Source organism: Schistocerca cancellata, chromosome 2 (assembly GCF_023864275.1).
Source record: "Schistocerca cancellata isolate TAMUIC-IGC-003103 chromosome 2, iqSchCanc2.1, whole genome shotgun sequence".
NCBI classification, from domain to species: domain Eukaryota; kingdom Metazoa; phylum Arthropoda; class Insecta; order Orthoptera; family Acrididae; genus Schistocerca; species Schistocerca cancellata.
Genome location: NC_064627.1, coordinates 592,281,330 through 592,307,655, shown reverse-complemented (window position 1 = coordinate 592,307,655; position 26,326 = coordinate 592,281,330). Strand labels below are relative to the sequence as shown.

At 39.5% G+C, this 26,326-nt stretch overlaps 1 protein-coding gene across 1 annotated transcript in view; it reads left to right on the top strand.

Annotated features, from left to right (window-relative positions):
* Nucleotides 1–26,326, top strand: part of LOC126156806 (glycerol kinase-like) — a 286,026-nt gene that overhangs the window by 73,728 nt on the left and 185,972 nt on the right. The window contains exon 3 of the mRNA XM_049916333.1: nt 20,366–20,583. Coding sequence (XP_049772290.1) covers nt 20,366–20,583 — 218 coding nt within the window. The remainder of the gene's footprint in view (nt 1–20,365; nt 20,584–26,326) is intronic.

The following is a 26,326-nucleotide window of genomic DNA, read 5'->3' as shown; positions in this document are numbered from 1 at the left end:
GGTCATATGCCTTTTCCAGATCTATAAAGCATAGATACAATTCCCTGTTCCACTCATAACACTTCTCCATTATTTGCCGTAAGCTAAAGATCTGGTCCTGACAACCTCTAAGAGTCCTAAACCCACACTGATTTTCATCCAATTGGTCCTCAACTAATACTCGCATTTTCCTTTCAACAATATCTGAGAAGATTTTACCCACAACGCTGATTAAAGAGATACCTCTGTAGTTGTTACAATCTTTTCTGTTTCTATGTTTAAAGATTGGTGTGATTACTGCTTTTGTCCAGTCTGATGGAACCTGTCCCGACTCCCAGGCCATTTCAGTTATCCTGTGTAGCCATTTAAGACCTGACATTCCACTGTATTTGATGAGTTCCGACTTAATTTCATCCACCCCAGCTGCTTTATTGCACTGCAATCTATTGACCATTTTTCCACTTCCTCAAATGTGATCCTATTTCCATCATCATTCCTATCCCATTCTACCTCGAAATCTGAAACATTACTGATCGCATTTTCACCTACATTGAGCAACTCTTCAAAATATTCCCTCCATCTGCCCAAGGCATCCACAGGATTCACCAGCAGTTTTCCTGACCTGTCCAAAATACTTGTCATTTCCTTCTTACCTCCCTTTCGAAGACTGCTAATTACACTCCAGAATGGTTTTCCAGCAGCTTGACCCATAGTCTCCAACCTGTTTCCAAAGTCTTCCCACGATTTCTTCTTGGATGCTGCAATTATCTGTTTGGCTTTGTTTCTTTCTTCAACATAACTTTCTCTGTCTACCTGGGTTCTGGTATGTAGCCATTTTTGATACGCCTTCTTTTTCCTTTTACAGGCTGCCTTGACTGTATCATTCCACCAAAGCTGTTTGCTTCATCCTACTTTTACACACTACTGTTCCATGACATTCTTTAGCCACTTCTAGTACTGTGTCCCTGTACCTTGTCCATTCCTTTTCCAATGACTGTAATTGACTACATTCAACTAACTGGTACCTTTCTGAGATCGCTGTTATGTACTTGTGCCTGATTTCCTTATCCTGAAGTTTCTCCACTCTTATCCTCCTACATACGGACCTGACCTCCTGCACTTTTGGCCTCACAATCCCAATTTCACTGCAGATTAAATAATGATCAGTGTCATCAAAGAATCCCCTGAACACACGTGTGTCCCTCACAGCCTTCCTGAATTCCTGATCTGTTATTATATAGTCAATGACAGATCTGGTTCCCCTGCCTTCCCAAGTATACCGGTGAATGTTCTTATGTTTAAAAAAGGAGTTTGTGATTACTAAGCCCATACTGGCACAGAAATCCAAGAGTTGTTTCCCGTTCCTGTTGGCCTCCATATCCTCTCCAAATTTACCCATAACCTTTTCATACCCTTCTGTTTGATTTCCAATCCTGGCGTTAAAATCACCCATGAGCAGAACACTGTCCTTGTCCTTTACTCTAACAACTACATCACTGACTGCCTCATAAAAACTATCCATCTTATCTTGATCTGTCCCTTCACAATGCGAATATACTGACACAATCCTAATTTTCTTGCTAGACACTGTCAAATCTATCCACATCAGTCATTCGTTTACATACCTTATTGCAACTACGCTGGGTTCCATTTCTTTCCTGATGTAAAGCCCTACACCCCATTGTGCTATTTCTGCTTTGACTCCTGACAGGTAGACGTTGTATTCTCCCACTTCCTCTTCTTTCTCACCCCTTACCCGAATGTCACTAACAGCTAAAACGTCCAGCCCCATCTTACTTGCAGCCTGTGCCAGCTCTACCTTCTTCCCAGAGTAGCCCTCATTGATATTAATAGCTCCCCATCTCATTACCATTTGTTTGCCAAGTCGTATCTTAGGAGTCCCTGGTTTGTCAGTTAGAGGTGGGACTCCGTCACCTCCAAAGGTCCGAGGCATTTTGTTCTGATTGTTGCCAGCATCATATTTAAAGTACCAGGGAAGCAGGTTGCTAGCCTTACTTGCCCCGAGTCCCATTGGGTTTTACCCGTAACGGCTGAGGGACTAACCGGTGGATTTGGTAGTCTTTGCCGTATGAGCACAAAGGTGACCATGACTCAGAATATGTCTGAGATGCCCAGCCTTATTCCAAAGTAACTGGTATCCTGACTGTCGGGACCACTTACTTGGCCACTCATACGTTGCCCGTGGTTCATGAACTAGGAGATGACTACAGGAACCCACACCATGAACCATGTGGTGACCACATTATAGTCGAAATCTAAATCTGGAATAAATTATGAATTTTTGCAACTGACTGCTGTCCTCCTTTAAATTTGAATATTCAACGGTCACTGTGCACACAGCCATCCAATGGATTCCACATTAGTTAAAATACTGCCTAGCCGGACAAGTGGTGTTTTCCGCAAATACAGAAAACTTAGAATCAGGCTAGCTAATACCATGTGGCTTACAGACTTTAACAAATAATGCATTTCTAATAGAGTGACACCAAGGTATGAGATGTATCTTCATTCATGATGTGTGTGTTTACAGATAGTGCGCGTTCATACAATTCACAGTACCACTAATAGGGAGGCCACCTGGGTGAGCTGCCAAGGAAACAGCATTATTTAAGCAATCACAAATGAGTGCTTGGCCTATTCTTTATGCAGTAGTAAATGTGTTCAGTGCTAGGCACAACCTGTATTTGATGTGCTGCTCTATAAGGCACTATGTTCCATAAATCATGTTTGTTCTTGCTATAATGGTATGTTCAATCAGTGTTTAACAATAACTTTCAAAAATGGTGTGGGATCAAAATAGGTGGAAATGTGAAGTGACTGCTAAGTGAAGTGAAATGAGGGAGACATTTATAAAAAAATAAGTGATTAATAAATTTATTGAAAACACTGATATCACCACATCTAGAAAAATGTGTTTCAATGATGAGCTATGTGAACCAGATAGTAGATAATGGTCAGAAATTACCTGGAACAGGTTTTGCTATTAATGATGAATGTATTGGTTTGTTATTGCTAGCAGGATTGTCAGAAAAATATTGTCCCATGATAATGGAAATTGGGCACTCAGGAATTCCAATCACAATTGATTCAATCAAAAGTAAGCTTCTTGAGATGTAAGAAGAGGTCACCACGACTGGTAGTGCTTGTAGGGCCAAAAGTTGGCAAAGTAAACCAAAGTTTTCTGAGCAAAATGGAAATACAGTGGGAAACCAAAACAGGAAGGACATTGTTTGCTTTAAATGCAAGAAACCAGGACATTTTAAAAGTAAGTGCCCTAACAGTGAAAATGATACGAAACAAAACTTCAAATGTTTACAGTGCAGTATTCATAAGTGGCTCTTTTGACAGAAGTGACTGGTATGTTGGTTCAGGTGCTAGTGTGCATCTCACAGCAAATGAAGAATAATGATGTTAATATTCAAAAGATGATGGCTGCAAATCAGACAGAAATCCCAGTGTTGTGCTCTGGAGAAATTGATTTAACAACAGTGGTTGGGAAGAACTTTTTGATATTGTTGTAAATAATGTTATGTGTGCTCCAGAACTAACTACAAATTTGCTCTCTGTGTGCAGGTTGATTGAAAAAGGAAATTTTGTTCAATTTAATAGTGATCAGTGCAATATTTATAACAAGCATAAGGAACTAGTTGCAACTGCAGCTCTGATTAATGGTGTCTACAAGCTAAACATTGACAGAAGAAGTAATTTTTTGGGAATGATCACAGCATTAAATTGGCATAGAAGATTAGGTCACCTAAATGCAAAGGATCTTATTAAAATGAAAAATGGTGCTGTAGAAGGAATGGTATGTGAAGATATCAACATCAACATTAGCAAGCAAAACTGTGTAGTATGCAATGAAGGCAAAAAAACAAGACAGCCTTTTCCACTTGGAGGCATTAGAGCCTCTAAACCACTTGAAATAGTACATGCAGACCTGTGTTGACCAATGGAGGTAATGTTATTCAGTGGTGCAAAGTATTTTTTCATTTTGGAAGATGATTACACCAGAATGGGATTTGTTATTTTCTGAATACAAAGAATGAGACTTCAGAAAAATTTCAAGAATTTCAGAAAATGGTGGAGAGCCCGCAAGAAAGGAAAATCAAAACAGTAAGAACAGATAATGGAAAAGAATTCTGTTGTGTGAATTTTGACAGTTTGTTGAAAAAAAAAAACATGGTAGTATACATCAGTTATCCAACAGCTATACACCAGAACAAAATGGATTGGCAGAAAGGTTAAATAGAACTGTTGTAGAAAAGGTAAGATGTTTACTATTTGATGGCAAACTTGGAAAAAAATTTTGGGCTGAAGCAGTTAATAGTGCAGTGTACTTGCAAAACAGGTCAGTGAGTTCAAGTTTAGGGAATAAAACACCCTATGAACTATGGACCAGCAAGAAAGCCAACATCTCAGAATAATTGGATACAAGGTCATGTTGCATATTCCCAAAGTCAAGAGATCAAAATGGGATAAAAAGTTAAAAGAAATGATATTAGTGGGATACAGCAATACTACAAAAGGCTATAGACTCTATGACCCTGAAGCAAATAATATCGTGATAAGCCGAGATGTGGCTATAATGGAAAATGCAAGTCATGCAGGAACCAAAATAAAGAATTGTGAAGAAATTACCACTTCAGTGGGGGATGATGAAGAAAATGAGAAGTCTGATTGAGAGAGGACTTACATGATGTGTCAAAAGAAGCAGCCACATCAGAGAAGGAAACTGATGATAAAAAACATGTTATGCAAGAAGATAGAGTGAAAAATAATAGAAGATCCCAAAGGCAGCCATAACCAAATAGAAGATTTGATGATTACAAGGTTTATTTTTCTGCTGGAACTTCAGATAAGCTCGAGGATCCAACAACCATGCAGGAGGCCTTTAGCAGACCTGAAGAATGGAAATGTGTTATACATGAAAAGATACATGCGTCTAAAGACAACAATGCCTAAAAAAAACAGTGAAGGTGAAGTACAGCAGTGTAAGTGGGTGTTTATGGGGTGCAAAAAAAAAAAAAAAAAAAAAAAAAAAAAAAAAAAAAAAAAAAAAAAAAAAAAAAAACCCTGTGAAGGTTAAGTACAGTATCGCGGTAGACTAGTGGCAAAAGGATTCGCTCAGAAACCTGAAGTTGATTATGATGAGACCTTTTCTCCTGAGGTAAGGTATTCAACACTTAGACTTTAAATGGCTTTATCTATTGAACTGGATTTGAACATTACACATCTTGATGTTAAAACTGATTTTTTAAATGGTATTCTTAAAGAGTATATTTTCTTACAACAACCTGAAGGATTAAATCTTTGTAAAGATAAAAGAAAGGTTTTGAAGTTAAGAAGGGTTATGTATGGTTTAAAACAACCATCCAGAGTATGGAGTGAGAGAGTAAATGTGTCTTAAGCTCTGTTACAAAAGGTATGATTTAGAAAACATGAAGATAAATGCTTAGTTACTATGGTAGATTTGTATGTGGATGACTTTTATATATCTTCAAATGACTCAAGTGAGACTAAATTTTTGAAAAATAAGTTAAGTTCAGAGTTCAAAGTAAAGAATTTAGAAACGATTAAAAATTATTTGGGGATGGAAATCAAATATGATAAAGCAAATGGAGTATCAACTTTAAGTCAAGAGAACTATATTGACCAGTTATTGAAAAAGTTCAACATGATAGATTGTAAAACTGTAAAGACTCCTGTTGAAATGAAGCTTGATTTTCTAAATGGAAAAGAAACTAAAACTAGTGATGTACCCTATCAAGCCCTAATTGGTAGCTTAATGTATTTATCAGTACTTACAAGACCTGTCATGTCTTTCAGTGTGAGCTATTTAAGCCAGTTCAATAATTCGTATACTGAAAAACATTGGATATGTGCTAAGCGAATTTTGAAATATCTGCAGGAAACTAAGAATTATGGTCTAAATTGGGCCAATTGTCCTTTGGACAGAAAATCATACACTGCCAGAATGAGATTTTCACTCTGCAGCGGAGTGTGCGCTGATATGAAACTTCCTGGCAGATTAAAACTGTGTGCCCGACCGAGACTCGAATTCGGGACCGTTGCCTTTCGCGGGCAAGTGCTCTACCATCTGAGCTACCGAAGCACGACTCACGCAAGAGAGCTTCTGTAAAGTTTGGAAGGTAGGAGACGAGGTACTGGCAGAAGTAAAGCTGTGAGTACCGGGCGTGAGTCGTGCTTCGGTAGCTCAGATGGTAGAGCACTTGCCCGCGAAAGGCAACGGTCCCGAGTTCGAGTCTCGGTCGGGCATACAGTTTTAATCTGCCAGGAAGTTTCAATCATACACTGGTTTCATTTTCAAACTGTGTGAGTCTGTAGTGTCATGGCAGAGTGCTAAGCAAAAAACTGTTGCTCTTTCTAGCACGGAAGTTCAACATATGGCTCTTTCAATAGCTTGTCGGGAGGTTATTTATTTAAGGAACTTGTTACATGAACTGGTAAGCTATAATAAGTATGTCAAATTATTCAATCATAATCAGATTGCACTGAACTTATCTGTAGATACTTCCGGTCATAAAAGGTCGAAGCACATTGATGTTCAACATCATTTTATAAGGGAAGCTGTGTCCAATAAAGTTGTAAAAACTGTTTACTTACTAACAGCTGATATGCCTGCTGACATAACGACAAAGGGCTTGAAAAAAGAAAAACATTATGATTTTTGGGGCTGTATGAGTCTAGGTATTTTTTAGGAAAATCATTTAAATGTTTTGAAGTGAGGGTGTTAAGCTGGTCAAACCTTTTTAAATGATTTCGATATGTGATTAACTATGTGTATCTTTGACTGTGTTTTACATCTGTGTCCCTATGTGCTGTTCCCAGTTTGTTTACTTGTGTGTGTAAGCTAACATGCAGTGAAGTGTATCAATGTGAACAATTACAATAAATTATATAATGTGCACAAGTTTATCATGTTCTCAATTTCCACAGAACCTCTACACATCTCATCTAAAATCCACCTATCTGCTAACTTTTCATCTAGAAATTGACAGACATATAGGGACCAGTAGGGTGGTGACCCATTCTGCTGGAATATGACATCAGGCTGCAGGTGTTCCACTTATGGCACAGCAAACTCTGTCCAGGTAAACATCACCGTTGGTGGCAGAGTCAATGAAAAATAATGGGCCAGTGGTGCAATTGTGTATCAATCCTCACCAAACATTGAAACATTGTTCTTGGGACTGTCTCTTTCCATTTAATCTGTAACATGAGGAAACTGTGAACCTTGTATATATGAATGTTATGACGATTCAGTTTGCCGGATACTTGAAACGTTGCCTCATCGGAGAAAAAAATCTTTTCCAAAATGTCATTGTTTGCATAAATATTGTCTAATATATCCACTGCAAACTGCTAACACTGAGGTTTGTCTGTAGGCTTTAATACCTCTAGCAGCTTGTAACATGACAGCCTATTGTAAAGGAAAGATGCATTTTATTCAGTCACAAACATGAAACAGCAGATGCACTGGTGGCAGCTAAGATCACGTCATATTCATGTTGACAGTTGAAATCAGCTTGACAGAAGCATGTGGAGGGCCAGTTTCTCACTGTGCTCCACAGCCGGGGTTGTCTCTGGACTTCCACCTGCTGCTAACCTGGCCGCATGACCAGGAAAATCCGTCTACAGTGACTGCTCGTTTCTGTTTCTCATGGCTGCTTTTTGCATTCAGTGCAAAATTAAAACTCACCCTAAAATTAATAAATATTGAATCATATGTCTCAGTGAAGAGCCAGTAAGCTCATTTGAAGCTGAAAAGCTGGATGATAATGTTTGTGAAGACGTGCCTTCAATATTGACGTTAGCTTAAAATATATTGTAAGTTAAATGTTATAAATAATTCCTGAATTGTAAAAGTGAATATCTCAGCAATGAATTATGTGATTGCAACAAACAAGGGGTCTACAGATACATCTTGTAGAACTGTGTTGGTCTTTGATAGTAGATTTACTGAAATTATTCACATATTTAAATGAGAGACCAAAAAGTGGATTTCATGCAATTAAAAACAGCTTTTAGTAAGAAAATAATAGAGAAACATTAAAAGTAGTGGCAGTACTGTACACTTTAGAGATGTAGGAAATTATTTAATGCATAGGCTAATTTAAATTGTTCGTTAATATTTCCGCTTATAAACCCAAAGATAGTGAGAAACCATAGAAATTATTGTTAATACATCAACTATGGCAGCTAAAAGAAAGCTGATAATAGCATAATATTACTCAGAAAATTTCCATGTGATTTAATTTATAATATATGTGTAAAAGGAATTTCAGCAATTTTCACATTCAGTAGTTTAACTGACTCCAGTAGTGCTTGACCAAGGTTTCCTGGGTGAACAGCACTAGTTTGCAAGTGAGTCTAGGTTCTGACACCATTGGAGGTGGTCATGCTGTGTTAGTCTATGTTTCAAGAATATTTTTCATGTGTGTGAATTATTCAGAGTTCCTACTTTCAGACACAAAAATCTTTCAGCGTCTGAGGGACTTGTTATTTTTCAGGTTGTGTGTGATACAAGCCACACTTTAGGAGGTTCCAGTGTGTAGCCATTGTGGAATTTATAGTTTGAGATACTTCGGAACATTAATGGCTTTCAAAACATAACTCACACATTTAATTGTGGTTTATTCAACCACCTCCAAGAACTGAAGAAACTCAATCAGGCTCTGAAAATAATTTATTGTGAACTGTGACTTTCAATTTTTCTATGTTGGTATGGGAAATGAATTCAGATTTGTGACATTTAAAATTTATGTGAATGCATATGTGATTTTTGCATAGCAAATCCTCCTGTATTTATATTAAATACTTTTGTGGAACACTGGGTACATTCTGAGGAATTTGAGTTGGTTCCCCATACACAAAACATAACCAAACTTGTAAGTCCAACCACATTTATGGGGGTCCATTGATGTGCTGGTGCTGTTTAATGTGTAGGTAAATCTTTTGTGCAGTAGCACGTGGGGGCTCCAAGTTGATGTAGAACTTGTGAACAGTTTTGAATTTTGATTTTTTGTGAGTTGATGAGAGAGATTGTATTTTACTTCAACATCCACACCACATGCTCATTCCTCTTACAACCCGTATGGCCGCAAGCTGCACCTTGTAGGGATATACAGTGGAACTTCAATTTTACGTTCTCCAGTTTTATGTTCTTAACTATTCTACACCATAAATTTGTATCCACTGTGAAACACTCATAAGATCAGTGCTAAAAATTCCCCTATTTTACATGTCTTCCTAGCAAAGTTTGTCTCAATTCTAAGTCTTACTTGATGTCTCGCTTGACTTCTTTTCATTTTTTTCCTGTTGGTATTTGATGTGACTGAATGAGTTGTACGTGGCGCAAAGAGATATGGTTTGCACCACAGGTAGTGGCGGACTTAAGGGAATATTTTTGGCTGTTGCAGAGAGGGGAGATGTGAGGGGAAATGCAGGTGCAACCTACAGTCGGTGTTACCAACACAATTTGCAATGTTTAGCTTCACTTCACAATTATATTACAAATACTGCTAGTTAACAGCAGCAATGGAAAAGCAGGACAGTCAGCACAAAGTATTCCAAAATGAGCCAATATGTGGCAAAGGGACCCAGATGACACCTTTCCTTGAGCCACATATAATGCAGTCTCATCTTTTTGCATGTATTTCCAATGTACTGTATTCAGCAACAGTACTGATCGTCAGCCTTTTAAACTCAAACACTGAGTCTCAAAGAATATGCTCTGTCAGAATCAAGGAAACATTAGCTAGTGAGCACTTATTGGCTGGTGGCTTGTTATGTCACCCAACAGCTAGCACAGCCACCATACCACACTAAAGCCAGTTTTAAATGGTTTTACATGAGCAACTTACTGGTGATAATTGACTACTCGAAGTGCGGCACCTTTGATACTTGCATGTAAATCAGTGGCCAGCTATGATGTGAGTGTGTCTATGACATCAATGATCAATAGATTGTGCCAGGGTGGAGTTCTAAATTTCCGAGTGTGCTGCATGCTGCGCATGCACAAAGACAAGGGACAATAGCAGTGTCTGCTAGTATTAGAAGTTATAGCCTATTCTGACTGAGTTCACTCCAGTATAAAAATGAATTTTGTGATTTTGGGTCTTCTTAATCTTGATTGTGTTGTTTGTTTTGTTTTCATGGCACTCTGAAAAGTTACATAAGATACTGGTATTTTTTCCTACTCGTATTCTCCTACAAGAGAAACAAAATATTTGAAAGCAAAAGAGAGAAAGAACCTAGACTGTGCATAGATAAGAACATAAATAGGTAGACATGTTTTAATGAAAACTGTTAAAAAAAAACTACCTAGTGAAATCATCATAAGTATGCACATACAGTCCAGGGACCAATTTCTATTGAAAACATGTCAGGCAAGGTCAATCACTCTGCTATTAAAGGTGCATATTGAAGACTTTGTAGAATAATGAGAACTAACTAACTGACAATCATGGGGCTGTGGCATATACATATACAAGCACCTTTACATCAGTTGACAGTAACACATGACATGCCTGCAGCTGCAGTGGCACCTCCTGGGAGAAGCTGGCTGAGTATCTCTGATCTGTCCTCCATATCAATACTTCAGCTGGTTGGGGAATCCAAATCACTGTTAAATATTAAACTTTTTTGAGCCACAAACAAGTACAGTAGTAGATAGTGTTAATTTTAAACTTATTTTGAAGTATAATCTGAACAAATTAGAAGAGTGGTTCCAGATTGCATATAAACTTGTGAATCTTATTGAGTCGACTCCTGTCAGTCATATGGTACGGGACCCTGAAATCTCATGGCACCATGTTTGGATTACAGCTAAATCGCAAGTAGAAGTAGTTTATACGGTTTGTAAAAGGGGAATATGTTACATTTAGAGCAACATACTGATGTACAGGAATGTGAGAATGCAGAAAACCTTGTTTTCGTTTGAATATAGTATTTTACGGCAGCCAAATACAGCTATGAGAGAGATCACCTCCACTACAGGTAGGCAACCGGTGACCTATGGGCCAGATCCAGCCCACAGTTGGTATCAGTCCAGTCTGCAGAAGAAGTCTGTGGGAGAGAGAGTGAGGTGGTCACATTATGCTCCACCCAGGACACACTTCCAGATGTTCGGTATTCTGTAATTTGAATTTTTCAAGTTTGGCTTCTGTATAATATAGACAGTCTGTGCTAAGTTCAAGTGATTTAGACTTTTAAACTTTTCAAAATGAACAAAGAAATTGTGGCTTAATTTATTTAGTATTACAGAAACAACCCATGCCTATGTGATCAGTCATCAAAAGTATTTTTGAACAAATATTTCAAAAATTCTTGCTATTAATGTTGTTGTGAACATTGTTTTTTTACTGATAGCATTCCAGAATTTTGAAACAGAAGTTTTAAGACAGCTACTGTAACATGTTGTAAGTAAATAAAACAATGTTCACAACACATTAATAAATGTAAACATCTGAAGATGTGGTAAATGTAAAATGAATGTACTCTCAAAAATGTATGTTTTGATGCATATTTTGTTAGTGTGGCATAGCATGTCAGGTAAGAGGTGCTATTTGTATTAGTGTATTACACCATAAACATCATCATGCATACTGTAGTCTCAACTGTATGTGCTAGGAATGTTGCCCTCATGTCACATGATGAGGCGGACTGCGAGTTTAAGTAAGTACAATGGATGTAACTATAGTGGAACATTTGCCTCACCCTCCATCCTGACTTGAAGCTAAAATTTTGCATACAATATGTAAAACATATTTATTTAGCAAAATTCATAAGAAGGAATGTATATGTTAACATAAAACATTCAGAATTACTGTGCAAAATAATGCATTGTCGATGATGCATTGTCAAAATCCTCTGCAACCAACTGGCTCCACTCCATGCAAGACTTGGAAGGTGTCAAAACTTAAAGTGCATTGGCAAATTAACTGTGATCATTTGCTATTCTTTCTCAAGTTTTAGTTGTTTTATTTGTTCTTAATGTTCCTGCTCGTGAGTGAATAGTGATATATCTATTTGGTTGAAAGAAATTTGAATTAAACTGGAATAAGCTGGCTACCTACAACAGATATAAGAACCCTTTTTAGCACAGCAAAATGTATGTATGTACTCATATTAATATAGTTCCTATTATGTTTTCATTAGTTATGTAACATAACATAATTTTAGTCTTTTGCTTTTGTTTGGTTTAGATTATTTAGAGGAAATTAGGTGGATGGATATTATACCTACTTATGAAGATTTGTAAGGAGATCTAGATAAAGTGAACCAATCTGAATTAAATGTGTATTTACTTTTTGTCAACAACAAAACTTTTTGTAACCAAAGTAGATCTAATTGTGTTAATACTAGAAAGGTGAAATTTTATGAAGATGGCTGAATACTGAACAAATTTTGACAAAACTTTATAGTAATATAGCTTATACATCAGAATAACACAAAGGCTACTTTTTACTGTGAGATGATGTCTCATTCCAATGGGAAAATAGGGAAAATAGAATAATGCGTGAGACGTTATTGGGCAGAAAGCAAGTAATATCTACATGCTATCATGGTTAAATGTTTATTTTCTAACCCATTTTTGCTTCAGTATTTTCACTCATCAGATTACTTTTTTAGTAATTGTTTTCAAATTCTTTGCTGTACTTTGAATACTGTGTTTCATCACAAACCTCCCCAATTTTTATTACCTACTAACTACTTTATTTGATTATTTAAAAATTTCATGTAGTTATTTTTTAAAATAGTATTGGTGCTACATTTGATGATTCCAATTCAAAAATAAACTGTTTCCATAACATCTGTGTCAAGTGAGCTTATGCTGCCATTTGTTTCTGGTCCACAGAATCAAATATACTGTCGTAATGATATGGGCCAATGGCTAGTTTGTTCCTATAACAGGATGTTATCTCAAAAACTTGAAATTTTAAAAAAAATATTGAACTCCCCCTCTGAATTATGACTTTGTTAAGGGCATTGTATAATTTAAAAGTAAATTTAAGTACAGTTGGTTGGCAGAATATGCTCCTTGGCTGGCGTATTTCCAGAAATTTAAGGCCACATTGTGCATATATTGTGTGTCATTTCTATCAACATTAACAAATACACAAGTTTGTTTATGGTGAGACATTTCACTCACTATAACAACATGCATGAATTTGCAAAAATGTTCTGTTGAAAATATGTCCATCATAGTACAGTTGCTTTCTGTCCCACCAAAAAGAAATAGAAGCCAACAGAAAGTTATAGGGTCGATAATTTCGACTGTGATGTTCTGTGATACTCATGACTAGATCCAAGGGCAAAGAACAACATAAAGATGTTTTTGAAGGCCTTATAAAACTTAAAATTGGATCTGGTGACCACATTATGAAAGAACACACAGAAAAATGTATAATGAATGCCACATACAATTCAGCATGAAATAATTAATTTATGCAGAGAGATGTCATTAGAGATATCATTGCTGCTGTAAAGAATGCACTTGCCTATAATAGTGTGAGGGTTCATTTATATTTTAATTTACCTTGTTGTGATCTTCAACTTGGAATAGTCCAAGAACCCAAGACTTGTTAAATATTCTTCTTATCTGTAGAACAACTTAATTGTTCACTAAAAGCCAGGAATTGGCAATTCTGAGGTTTCAAGACTTTTATTGTGCCTTTAAATACAGTAGTATGATAAATATCTTGTTACAAAACATCTTCTGGGTAATGAATAAGAAGTATTTTTTCAATACATACATATATACATTATTGATATAAATTTCTGGTCATTGGTATTCCTTGATGTTGTGGCTGGCACAGAAGACTCTTTGCCACCTTTCACTACTTTGCCCTCAAGACACCCAGTATGTCTTCAATACTCTTGGACTGGCATGGAGACCAGGCGGAATACCTCATGCAAATAATAAAATACACAAAGGGGGACTTGCCCCCTAATAAATCTTCTTACATACTAATAAATTTAAAACTTTATATTCTGAACGATTAATCTAGATAACAATAATACATCTAATTCTACTAATAAAACTTGTACATTTATACTCAAAATTAGTATGAGATTTCACTTCCATCCAATGAAATTACTTATTTACAAAATTTGGCTACAAAATATCTGGAAAGTTCTGTACCCTCACAGTATCTTGGAGACAAGAGCCGTGACATATCAGGAAAAGAGCAACCAGCAACTTTCCATTCGTTTTAGGTTTTTTGATGAGGAAATGATTGTGGTTCATGAAGAGTTTCTTGGTTTTTTGGAATTGATTGCCATGGATGCTAAATCTATAGCCTCTGCCGTCAATGATTTTATAGCTAACACAAGTCTGGATCCCAAAAATTGCGTAGGACGAGGGTATGATGGATGTTTGATTATGTCAGAAAAGGATGGTGGTGTACAGAAAAATATACAAGAGAAGTATAAAAAAGTGCTGTTGTTTCACTCCGCTAACCACAAACTGGTAGCATGAAATGCAGTTACCACAGTAAAAGAAACCATAAATTTCTTTCGAGAGTTGGCTCTTCATTGAAAATGCAGACCTAATCTTCCAATCCTCTGTGAAACTGGATGGTCCCTGAAATATAGAAGTATCAGTATTTTTAAACACTGGACTCGCATTCCGGAGGAAGACGGTTCAATCCCGCGTCTGGCCATCCTGATTTAGGTTTTCCGTGATTTCCTTAGATCACTCCAGGCAAATGCCGGGATGGTTCCTTTGAAAGGGCACGGCCGACTTCCTTCCCCATCCTTCCCTAATCTGAGCTTGTGCTCCGACTCTAATGACCTCGTTGTCGACGGGACGTTAAACACGAATATCCTCCTCCCAGTATTTTTAAAGACAGTTATGCTCAGATGGTCATGGCACTTTTGGCACTGTCAAAAGGTGGCAACAGTATGACCAGAAAATCTGCTTTTCAGTTGCATTGTGCCACTAAAAATTCTGAATTTATTGTTGATATTTGCATTAAGCAAAATATTCTGCATTGTTGTAACCAGTAGCAAATGCTCTACAGTCCACAAGTATGGACATGTTTCAGTGTGCAAATCACATCAGAGAAATAACTGACACTTTGAGGAAACATCATGAAAGTGCTGATGTTCAAAGTGTGAGTTTAATAACCAAAGCAGAGACAATCACCAACAATCCTGGGATTGATTTTAGAATGCCATGAATCACAAATAAGCTGATCCATTATGCAAATCCTCCAGCACACACTGCTAGCAAGTTTTGGAAGAGATCTATAATGATCCCCTACCTAGATTCTTTAATTATGTCTCTAGAACAATGTTTTTCTGAGGATAATTTACCTGCATACTCATTGCTTACGTTGAACTCTTGAATAATGCTTCAGGTGTTGTATCAATGCTTTTTGAGAAAAATGGAACCTTCTTATAGTTCTTGATGAGACTGAACAGTGGTACAATACATGGGAACAAAAATATGTGGGACCGAGGAAACTGAAGGACTGGGAGTTTGTTGTGCTAGCTAAAGAAACCCAACTGTTTTACCAGCCATAAAACAAGTGCTTCACATTTCACCTGAGCAGCCCTGCACAACATGCACCAATGAAAGATCATTCAGTATGCTACAAAGGGTCAAGAATTGGTTATGAAGGGTCAAGACTTTCGACAATAACAAAAACTGTCTTGTCAGCCTTTGTATGATAAGTGTGCATAGAAAGAGGGTTCTAGAAGAATAAAATAAGTTTGAAACCAAAATCTTAATCATATCCTCACAGGTTATTGCTGAAGTAAAATTAGTTAATAACTTAAATTAATAAATATTTTTTAATTCCTACTACTTATTGAGTTTTCTTACTTTTGTCTCACCCATAACCAAATGATAGGTATGCCCATAGTATGTATCGTATGAGAATCAGATCTGCGGTTCACCGAAGGTCACCCATGTCTGATCTGACTTTCAGGTGCAAAAAATCTTACTCATCCTTTACCAAAGAGATACATGATACCAGTCTTCTGGTGGGTGTAGAAAACTGGGAAATGTCTAGTGACTTTTTCCATTTACCACAAATATCCCATGGCACCTTATAATCAGAAAGCAAATTATTTCTAACTCCCATTTCTGTTGTATTCCATAATAATACCTATTTATTTCAGCCAGTGAGTGTAAGTGAAAAAAAGTAGTGGTAATATTTTTATTGCTCTCAGGTGTCCAGTTGGATTCCATTGCTTATGTAACATGATATTTTGACAGTGTACCTTGCTGTCACCTTCAAGTGATACCTGTGGAATGTTTGTCTTTGCTACATTGTGCCTCCTATATACTCATACCGCTTCCCACCCCTTCACACACTGCTTGGACACATGCCACATTGGTTAGAGTGGTGAGAGATGCATTTGCTGAATGCTGGGTTCAGACTCCTGTTCCTCAGTGTGTCTGCAAGGAGGTCACTCTCAGCTGATGTGACTTCAGCTAAGCTCCCCTCTCCCCCCCCCCCCCCCTTTCCATCTATCCAATTATCGAATACGACATGCAGCCAGGTAGTAAGGGAAAGGATGGGGAATGGTAAGATTATACAGGGCACATGATGTAGCAAAGGATGCTCATTCTACAGGTATCACCAGAGGATGGTGGCAAGGTACACTGTCAAAATATTATATTTTGTAGACTTCAGCATCTTTTTAACATAACTGCTTGATGTCAGCAACCTATACAATGTACTATTATTTTCAAACTTTCAGTTGGATTATGAACAACTTTCATTTGTTATATTTGAGCACTTTTGGTATTTTCAAATTAAAGCCGTCAAAGTCTCTTGAACTTTAAACCGTTACTGCTGGTGACATTGTAACTGATTTGTCACATGCTAAGAATGAAGAGCAACAATTCAGGTGTTTGAGCACATCACTCTTTTCCCATGATATTAGAACAGGTAGAGTTATTGTCCTTAAGTAACTACTCTAATAACTCTTATTTGATTGGATAGGTGGTGTAAGGGCTCACAGAAGTAGGGTGTGTGAGCATTCACCTCACAGTTCTCAGTATGCACATCCTCCTGTCCTCTGACTCCACATGAGGCTGCTGGCAGGGAATAAAATCATGCAAACATGCTGTACATGCCAGTATAAGTTAGTAGAAAACCAGGGTGTTGACTACATGCAAGTATGTATGTATCGTTCTGACAGTCAAGTCACGGGCAATTAGTAGCTGGACTATGGCTACTAGTATCCATCTGCAGCTTGCCTTTCATGACCCAAAACGCCAACATTGAGCCCAGATCAGTGGCCAGAGACAGTTATCAAGTATGTGTGAGTTTTACTTACATGAATGTGTGTGTCTGCATATGTGTGTGTGTGTGCGTGTCTGTGTGTTTGTGTGTGTGTGTGTGTGTGTATGTGTGTGTGTGTGTCTTCGTCAGAAGAAAACTTTTTGGCAGATAAAGCTCACATGTTTAGATACCTAGCAGTCATCTTGTTGTGCCTGTCTGTATCTCAACATTTGCTCTATATGGTGAATATCAATATATCCTTTTCATAATACTGTTATTATTCCATCCTGGATTTTTCATTGTTACATATAGTGGTGTAATTAGTGTATAGAAATGAAATCCATCATCCAAGTCATAACTGAGAGCAGTTAATTTTATTCCATATTGTCTCAACTCACAGAAGTATTCATCAGGGGCTGATAATAACATTTCAAAATTGGATCAAACATAGCATTTGTACAGATTATTGCCAAAGCTATTTTCAGCAGTCATTCTCAATATTCCATAAATTTAACTCACTTGTGTTATATACACATCAAAAAAAGTTTTGCATCACCTCGGTTTCAAGAGTTCTGGAACCTGTACAGAAAACTGGAATAGAGATCAACATAAACATCATTTACACCCTATTTATTGCTCATGAAAACAATTTATTGCATGTTGTACTACCACACAGCAAGACCCTCAGAGGTGGTGGTCCAGATTGCTGTACACTCCAGTACCTCTAATGCCCAGTAGCATGTCCTCTTGCACTGATGCATGCCTATATTCATCATGGCATACTATCCACAAGTTGATTAAGGCACTGTTGGTCCAGATTGTCCCACTCCTCAATTGTGATTTGGCATAGATCCCTCAGAGTGGTTGGTGGGTCACGTCATCCATAAAAAGCACTTTTCAATCTATCCCAGGCATGTTTGATAGGATTTATGTCTGGAGAACACTCTAGTCGAGCGATGTCATTATCCTGAAGTAAGTCATTCACAAGATGTGCATGATGGGGACACGAATTGTTGTCCATGAAGATGAATGCCTCACCAATATGCTGCTGATATGGTTGTGCTATTGGTCAATGGATGGCATTCATGTACAGCCATCACAGCTCTTCCATGACCACCAGCCACATACGTTGACTCCACATAATACCTCCCCAAAACAGCAGTGAACCTCCACCTTACTGCACTTGCTGGACAGTGAGTCCAAGGAGTTCAGCTTGACCAGGTTGCATCCAAACATGTCTCCGATGATTGTTGGTTGAAGGCATATGCGACACTCATCGGTGAAGAGAATGTGATGCCAATTCTGAGCAGTCCATTCAGCATATTGTTGGGCCCATCTCTACCATGCTGCATGGTGTCGTGGTTGCAAAGATGGATCTTGCCATGGATGTCAGGAGTGAAGTTGCACATCATGCAGCTTATTGTGCACAGTTTGAGTCATAACGTGACGTCCTGTGGCTGCATGAAAAGCATTATTCAATATGATGGTCTTGCTGTCAGGGTTCCTCTGAGCCATAATCCATAGGTAGTGATAATCCACTGCAGTAGTAACCCTTGGGCAGCCTGAGGGAGGCATGTTATCAACAGTTCCTGTCTCTCTCTCTGTATCTCCTCCATGTCTGAACAATATCGCTTTGGTTCACTCTGAGGTGCCTGGACACTTCCTTTGTTGAGAGCCCTTCCTGGCACAAAGTAACAATGCGGATGCGATCAAACTGTGGTATTGACTGTCTAGGCATGGTTGAACTACAGACGACACGAGCCATGTACCTCCTTCCTGGTGGAATGACTGGAACTGATCGGGTGTTGTACCCCCTCTGCCTAATAGGCGTTGTTCATGCATGGTTGTTTACATCTTTGGGTGTGTTTAGTGACATCTCTGAACAGTCACAGGGACTGTGTCTAGGATACAATATCCACAGTCAATGTCTATCTTCAGGGTTTCTGGGAACTGGGGTGATATAAAACTTTTTTTGATGTATGTACATCTTGTAAATAGCATTTCCATCCGTAACCGACTCATACATAACTGTGATTCCTCTGTGGGTTTGTGCAATATGTTTCATGTAATGTAATTCCATATGTACGTATATGCCACTTTTCATGAAGCTTTTCACATGTGGTGCTCAACATCACTCTTCTGATGGCTGCAGCAAGAAGACAATAACTTGTACAATGTCAATGTCTTATTCTGTTTTTGGTATATAGTAATTACCTTGTAATCGTTGTCTAATCATTTTGGTTTGAATCTGCTATTAGAAATTCATTCCATCCTCTGGCTCCCTTGACGCGTTATGGCTCTGGGGACTTCGATCTACCACTGCCATTGCAGTTTATCAGTTAAATTATGTCTCAATGTCATGCAAAAAAATATATTAATACAAGCTGTGTTCTCTCAACATCAACTGCCAGTTTACTCTGAAATGTACAGAAGATACAACCAGGTATCAGCACTGCTTGTTCCCATATGGTAGTTTTGTGTATGACTACCATGGTAAGGGCATATATATCTGTTGAGTCAATTATTTCAAGTTTTCCTGATTTAGTGGTACTCCTGTATCTGTCAAGTGAACTAATTTATGAAAACTCTTGCCATTTATTGTCTTTTTTCTCTAAACTTAAATAGAATATTGCAGCTTTGTGGCAGTTAACTGAAGGGGTCAATGAAAAATAATGCTAACCCTCATTTTAGTAAGGGTTGGTCTGATCACTTTATCTGCTGTGTTTTTGAATGCACCACGTGCTAGTGACAAATAGTTCCATATGAACTGCTACAAAATGCTGTCTGTTATATAAGCTTCTTTTTCTTAGGGTGTTTGTTCTTATCTTTGAGTTGGTTAAACATAGAACCCACAGTAACGCAAAATGCAGTCTTTCTTCCATTGACCCCTTCTGTTGTTCACACAGACCAAGGAATTAATTTTTAAAAGTAGCGTTGTCTTGGTTAATTCATTGCATCATTTTAAATCATTCCAGGCTCTGCACCATGACGGTATTTGCAGAATATTGTGTATGTAATCATGTCTGAGTGAATGAATGATTAAGGACTAAAAATTAAAACATATTTAGAAAATATGATTCCATATTTTCTGTGTTTTCTAGTTTGGTTGGATGTAAGAAATACAGAAACTGTTGATGAGCTGCTAAAAGGTGTTCCAGAGAGGAATCAAGATTACTTCAAACCCTACTGTGGTCTACCAGTAAGCACATATTTCAGTGCTCTGAAACTAAAGTGGATGATGGACCATGTTCCTCCAGTAAGAAAGGCTGTTGATGATAAGTCATGTATGTTTGGTACTGTGGACACTTGGCTTATATGGGTATGTTTGTAATTCATATGAACCAGATTAATTAATATTACTGACAAAGTTTCTTTTTAAAGTATCAAGTTCAGAGTTTTTATGGGAATACATCTTTGTAGGAATATTTTAAGCTTAAGGTTCAACATACAGCACCTGTAGCAATATATTTTGAGTGTTGTTCTTGTTGTTGTTGTTGCTGCAGTCTTCAGTGCAAAGATTGGTTTGATGCTGTGCTCCAATCTACTCTATGCTGTGCAAGCCGCTTTGTCTCCAGATAACTACTACAATTTACAACCTTCTGGATCTGGTTACTGTCTCCCTCTTAGGTTTTTACCCTCCACACTTCCCTCCAATACTAAATTTGCTATCCCTTGATATCTCAGAATGTGACCTATCAACTGATCCCATCTTCCAATCAGGATGTGTCACAAATTTCTCCTCAATTCTTTTTAAAACTTCTCGGTTTTTATGTGATCTACCCATCTAATACTCAGCATTCCTCTGTAGCACCATATTTCAGAAGCTTCTATTCTCTTCTGGTCTACACTGTTTATTGTCCATGTTTCACTTCCACACATGGCTACACATCATACAAATACTTTCAGAAAAGACTTCCTAACACTTACATCTATACTCAATTTTAAGAAATTTCACTTCCTCGGAAACACTTTTCTTACCACTGCCAGTCTACATTTGGTCTTCTCCAATTATTTTTCTGCCCAAATGACAAAACTCATTTACTGCTTTAAGTATCTCATTTCATAGTCTAATTTCCTCGGTACAAAGTCGATGTGGTTTACTGGAGATTGGGGGACCTGGCGTGAGGTGAAGCTTGTGAACCGTGCCGTTGGTGACGACGGAAATGTTACCGGCGGCACGGGAGGCAGTTTGTTCACAATGTGTGGCGGGCGAGGCAGGCGAGGCGTGGTCATGGTGTTCGGAGCCACTCGGCGGATCCGACGGGAGCCGAGGCAGCAAAGTGTCCCAGGAGTCAACGCGACAAGATGGCTGCCGGCCCGAAGCAGTGGCACTGTGGTCGGGTGAGCTTGGTAGAGCTCGTGAGCCATTAGTGAATCCATTGTCTGAGGGTGTGGCCTGTGGCAGCATGGTTGCAGGTGAAACACTTGGCATGAGCGCACTGTTTGTGTTGTCAGTGGCGGTTGCATGGCGGCGCACAGAAGCCGAAGTTGCATAGTTTGAGGTGCTGTCTGCAAGGGTTGGGGTAGGAGCCGTCAGTTCGGGAACATGTGACGCTCGTTGCACATGGGCACTTGTGTCCAGCCGAGTGTCAAACGCTGCCGTGTTAGGAGGGTGTGGCCCTGCAAAGCTGTCAGTACATGTTATGGCAGTCTTGATAGCACAGTTGTGAGGGGTAGCAGGAGGTAAACACATGGAGGCTCGATTGCTGAGACTGCAAGCAGATTCGGCGCACTTACTGACCTTGCTTTGTCCTTGCTGTAGTGTCTTTAATTCCTTTGCTGCATCCGAGAGCTGGAGATGAGTTTTGTGGAGCCAGAAGGAGAGGTTGAAGTTTTCCTTGCATAGGCGAGCGAAGTTTTCAAGCTCGACAAGGCACTTGTACGTTGTTTCTTGTAATGTCGTCAACAGAGACGAGCATGTACGGATGAGATGAGCCCGGACCAATGTGTCACGGGGGTTGCTCGACAGAGCACAGGGGAAGTGAGTCTTGAACGGGTGATGAAACATGGTGTTTGTGGTGTCACAAGAAGTCATTGCCTAGTATAGGTTCATCAATTTCATACACTAAAGAAGTCCAATCGAGTTTGCAGTTTGCGGAGAGTGAGACAACGTGGGAGTTGAACCTGAGCATTGTAGTTTAGTTGAATTCACGGCCTGCAGTGAAGTATGATGTGGGCAGATGTTCGATGACGCTAAGGATGTAGGCAGCAGTGAAACATCAGCGCCTGTGTCCACTAGGAAAAGGTATTCCGACAAAATGTCTTTAATGTAAAGTCGTCCGCAATTATCCGGTCGTTCCCAGAGAGAATGGAGGACTGGGGGGTGCCTGTCATCTTGTGTGCAGGAGGCGGCACCTGGACCTACCTGCGACTGGCGTTTGGGAAGTAGCAGGGTGGTCTGCAGTTCCGTGCCGCCTCACCAAACCGAGTGTGGAAGTTTTTTTTTTTTTTTGGGGGGGGGGGGGGGGGGGAGGAGACCAGACAGAGTGTGGAAGTAACAGTATGGGTAGTGCGGTTGCATTTCCTGTGGAACGTTCATTGCCAGTGGCGGTGGCCAAGGTTTGATGGCCGCAGTAGGTTCGGTTGCAGGAGGGGGCGTGGCCATGGGCAGAGCCGGTGACGTCCCAGTAGCTTGTTTACTGCTTCCCGGAGCGAGCGGAACGGTCGGCACGTCCGGCCACAGGATGATGAGCCTGTACGTGAGACTTGTCAAGTAGGCTGTGGCTGGTGAAATAGAGCAGTGATGCATTGTGTAGTTTGTCAGCAATTGTCATTCTTTGCTCGACAGGTTCGGGAGACCTCTGAGCCAGAACTAAGTGGATGTGAGGAGATAGTTTATCTGGCCAGATGGCGAGAAGAGCTGTGTCAGAGAGTAGGTCGGTGCTGACCAGGGCACGTAGCCATCTCCAGAGCTGGGAAGGTTTGTCATTGACTAGTTGCTTGACATGGAGCACTTGCCATACTGCTGCCTCAGTTGAGCGTGCAAGCTGACGTAGAACTGTCTTTTTGGCTAGAGTGTAGCGGGTAGATGAGTCCGGGGCGTCGACCAGGTCAGCAATCAAGTCCTCCTGGTCGTGCAGGTGGGTGATGAGGCACAGAAACCTGGTTGACTCGTCGAGTTTGTAATGGTCGAACACTTCGTCCGCAATTTTGAACCAGGTTGTAGCTCTGTCGGGATTAAATGGCGTCAGCGTTGGTAAACGTTGTAGAATGTTCGGAAGAACAGGTTTAGTTGAGTTTGATGGGGCACTGCCTGAAACGAGCTGTTGTTGCTGTAGTATTCCAGGAGAGTGTGCCTCCAGGGGATGTGGCAACGACAGCTGTTTGGGTGGCAGCGTGATGGTGACACGTTGTGGTTGCACGCGATCCGTCGCGACACGGAAGGCCAACGCGGGTGAGACACTGTAATGTGTTGATTGAGGTTGCGGAAGCTCAACACGTTGTGGGTGTGTTTGGACTGACCCGTCGCGGAAGACCGATGCGGATGAGGCAACGAGATGTGCCGAGAAAGGTAGTGGAAGCTCGACTGGAGCCGGCGCGGGGCGACAGGTGAGAAAAAGTTCAAAGTTTGAGGACGCGTATTAGTCCGCGGAAAGCTTGAAATATGATCAGGGCTGGGGCCACCTGTGTTGCAGGGAGGCTGCGGAGGTGCGGGCTGTCCAGAAGCACAGTGTGGGAAATGATGTCGAACGTTGGACAGAATGTGTGAGTGTTCACTGTTCATAGTCACTCCACTCAAAACGGTGTGTGGATAAGGTGAACGTCATGGCACAAAAACACTGAGGCATAAAAGTGGGACAGAGGTGGAGGTCAGGCACAGATAACAAGTTATTGTTCCTGTTGCAGGCTGAGGTATTGAAATAGGAAGGCATGTGCTGATGCCTGATCGAGGCAGGTGCGGTCGTGGCCGGATGCTGAGGGAGTTGACCTGTGAATGAAGCAGTTCTGGCCACATGGCAGGTATCCGTGAGGTACTGCACGGATTGCTGCATGGTAAATCGTTGTCCTGGTGGTGGTAGATTGTCCAACAAAGCATCTGCAGAAATCAGCATTGATCCCACACTGCACGAAGAGCCATAAGAGGTAACTGCACAGTCAATGAGGGAGGGCACACGTGGTGGGAACAAAGGCATTTGATAGCTGGAGTCATGCACACTCCTAACCTCACTTATTGTTGCAGATCTAATACATCCGGTGAAATCGGCATAATCATCGAGTGAGAGGCAATATGTTGCAGTCCTGGCGGGTGTACATCACCCGCAACACAATGCATGTCGATCACAAAATCCGGCGTTAGGCGCTGGACAGAAGTCATTGTTCGAATGCTATGTCAATGTAATACACATGAAAATAACTGATGCAGAGTTCGCGGACACAGTAAAATGGCAAAACCGAAAGACGTTACAGCTCGGAGTCACCTGGTGAGGGTGGAGTTCGGGTTAGTTACACCAAACAACAACTCATTTAGCAGTAGTTCATTTATTCACCCAAATACAAGCAAGGCTCACAGAGAACTGGACATGGCCGAAGATAATCTTAGCTTAGTTCAAAGATGTATGCATCGATGTTGGTGTCGATTTCATCGGTGCCACAAAAGTAATAGATTGTACTATGTATCCCTTAACATATTGTATAAACAAATGCATATTGAGGGCTATTTTCCTGATGAGCTAGAAGTGTCTAGGATAGTTCTAATACATAAAAAAGGAGATACTGACTCATCTTCAAGTTACAGGCCAATTTCTATAGTCCCAGCTTTTTCTAAAGTATTGGAATGTGTAATTTACCAACACTTATATGTTTACTTTGAAAATCTAGGAATAATTAGTGAATCATAACATTGTTTTAGAAAAAATTTGTCAATGTTTGATGCTCTAGACTCTGTAGTCAAATACATACATCAAGTGTTTCAAGATGAAGGTTTTTCTCAAGCCACTTTTTGTGATTTAAGTAAAGCTTTTGACACTGTAGGGCGCACACCGCTTCTGGAAAAAGTTGAATTCTACGGAATTGAAGGTAACAGCCTTAAACTATTAAAATTGAATCTACAGAACCGTAAAAATAGCATCTGCAATGAACCATACAAATGTTGGCTTGGTTTCTCCTTTCATGTGGTATGACAGGCTCCAATTGAACAGCTGTCAGGACGGTCAATATGGAGCTAGATCAGCTGCTTCGGGCGGCTACTTTGTCAGGCATAGGTTTGGTTCCTGTTGATGGTATTTGTAGGTGGGACTTCACATGACATGGCCTGCATCTCAATAGGAAAGGGAAAGGTAAACTGGCTGGGATGATAGCAAAATCTTTAGGGGGGGGGGGGGGGGCACTGAAACTCATGGGAGTACATTTTTAGGCTAAGATCCTACATTGATTGAAATTAAGCTTAATGAGAAGTTCAGACACACAGGTACTAGAGATGTGAAAATATGACGAGATTCTCATAACAGTACAGTGAAAAATAATGTTGGTATGTCACAAGATTGACATAAAAGCACAGTGAAAAATAATGTTAATATATTGCATCAGAATATCAGGGGATTAAAAAATAAAGTAGATGAGCTTCTTGTTTGTTTAGAAGATTCTGAAACTGATGGTGGAATAGATGTACTATGCCTGTCTGAACATCATATAGTCGCAGGTATGGAAATGGTAAATGTAGGTGGATATAAGCTTTCAGCACATGTAAGTAGAGACACTATGGAAAGAGGAGGAGTTGCCATATATGTTAAAATCAGTCATAGTGTGAAAAATTTGGAAACTAAAAGTTTTGCGTAGAGCAACATATAGAAGCATGTGCATGTGAGCTTAAACTAAATAATGGCAATTTTATAATTGTAGCTGTTTATAGGTCCCCATTGGAAAATGTCCAGCTATTTTTGAAAAACTTGGATTCTTTGTTCTGCTCCTGTCAGACAAAGGAAAGCAAATTATTGTTTGTGGGGTTTCCAACATAGATTTTTCTGAAAGAGACCGATAGAAAGCTTGACCTTGACTTGGTTCTTTCAATTTGACATCAGTTATTGATTTTCCTACTCGGGTGGTACAAGAAAGCAGCACAGTGA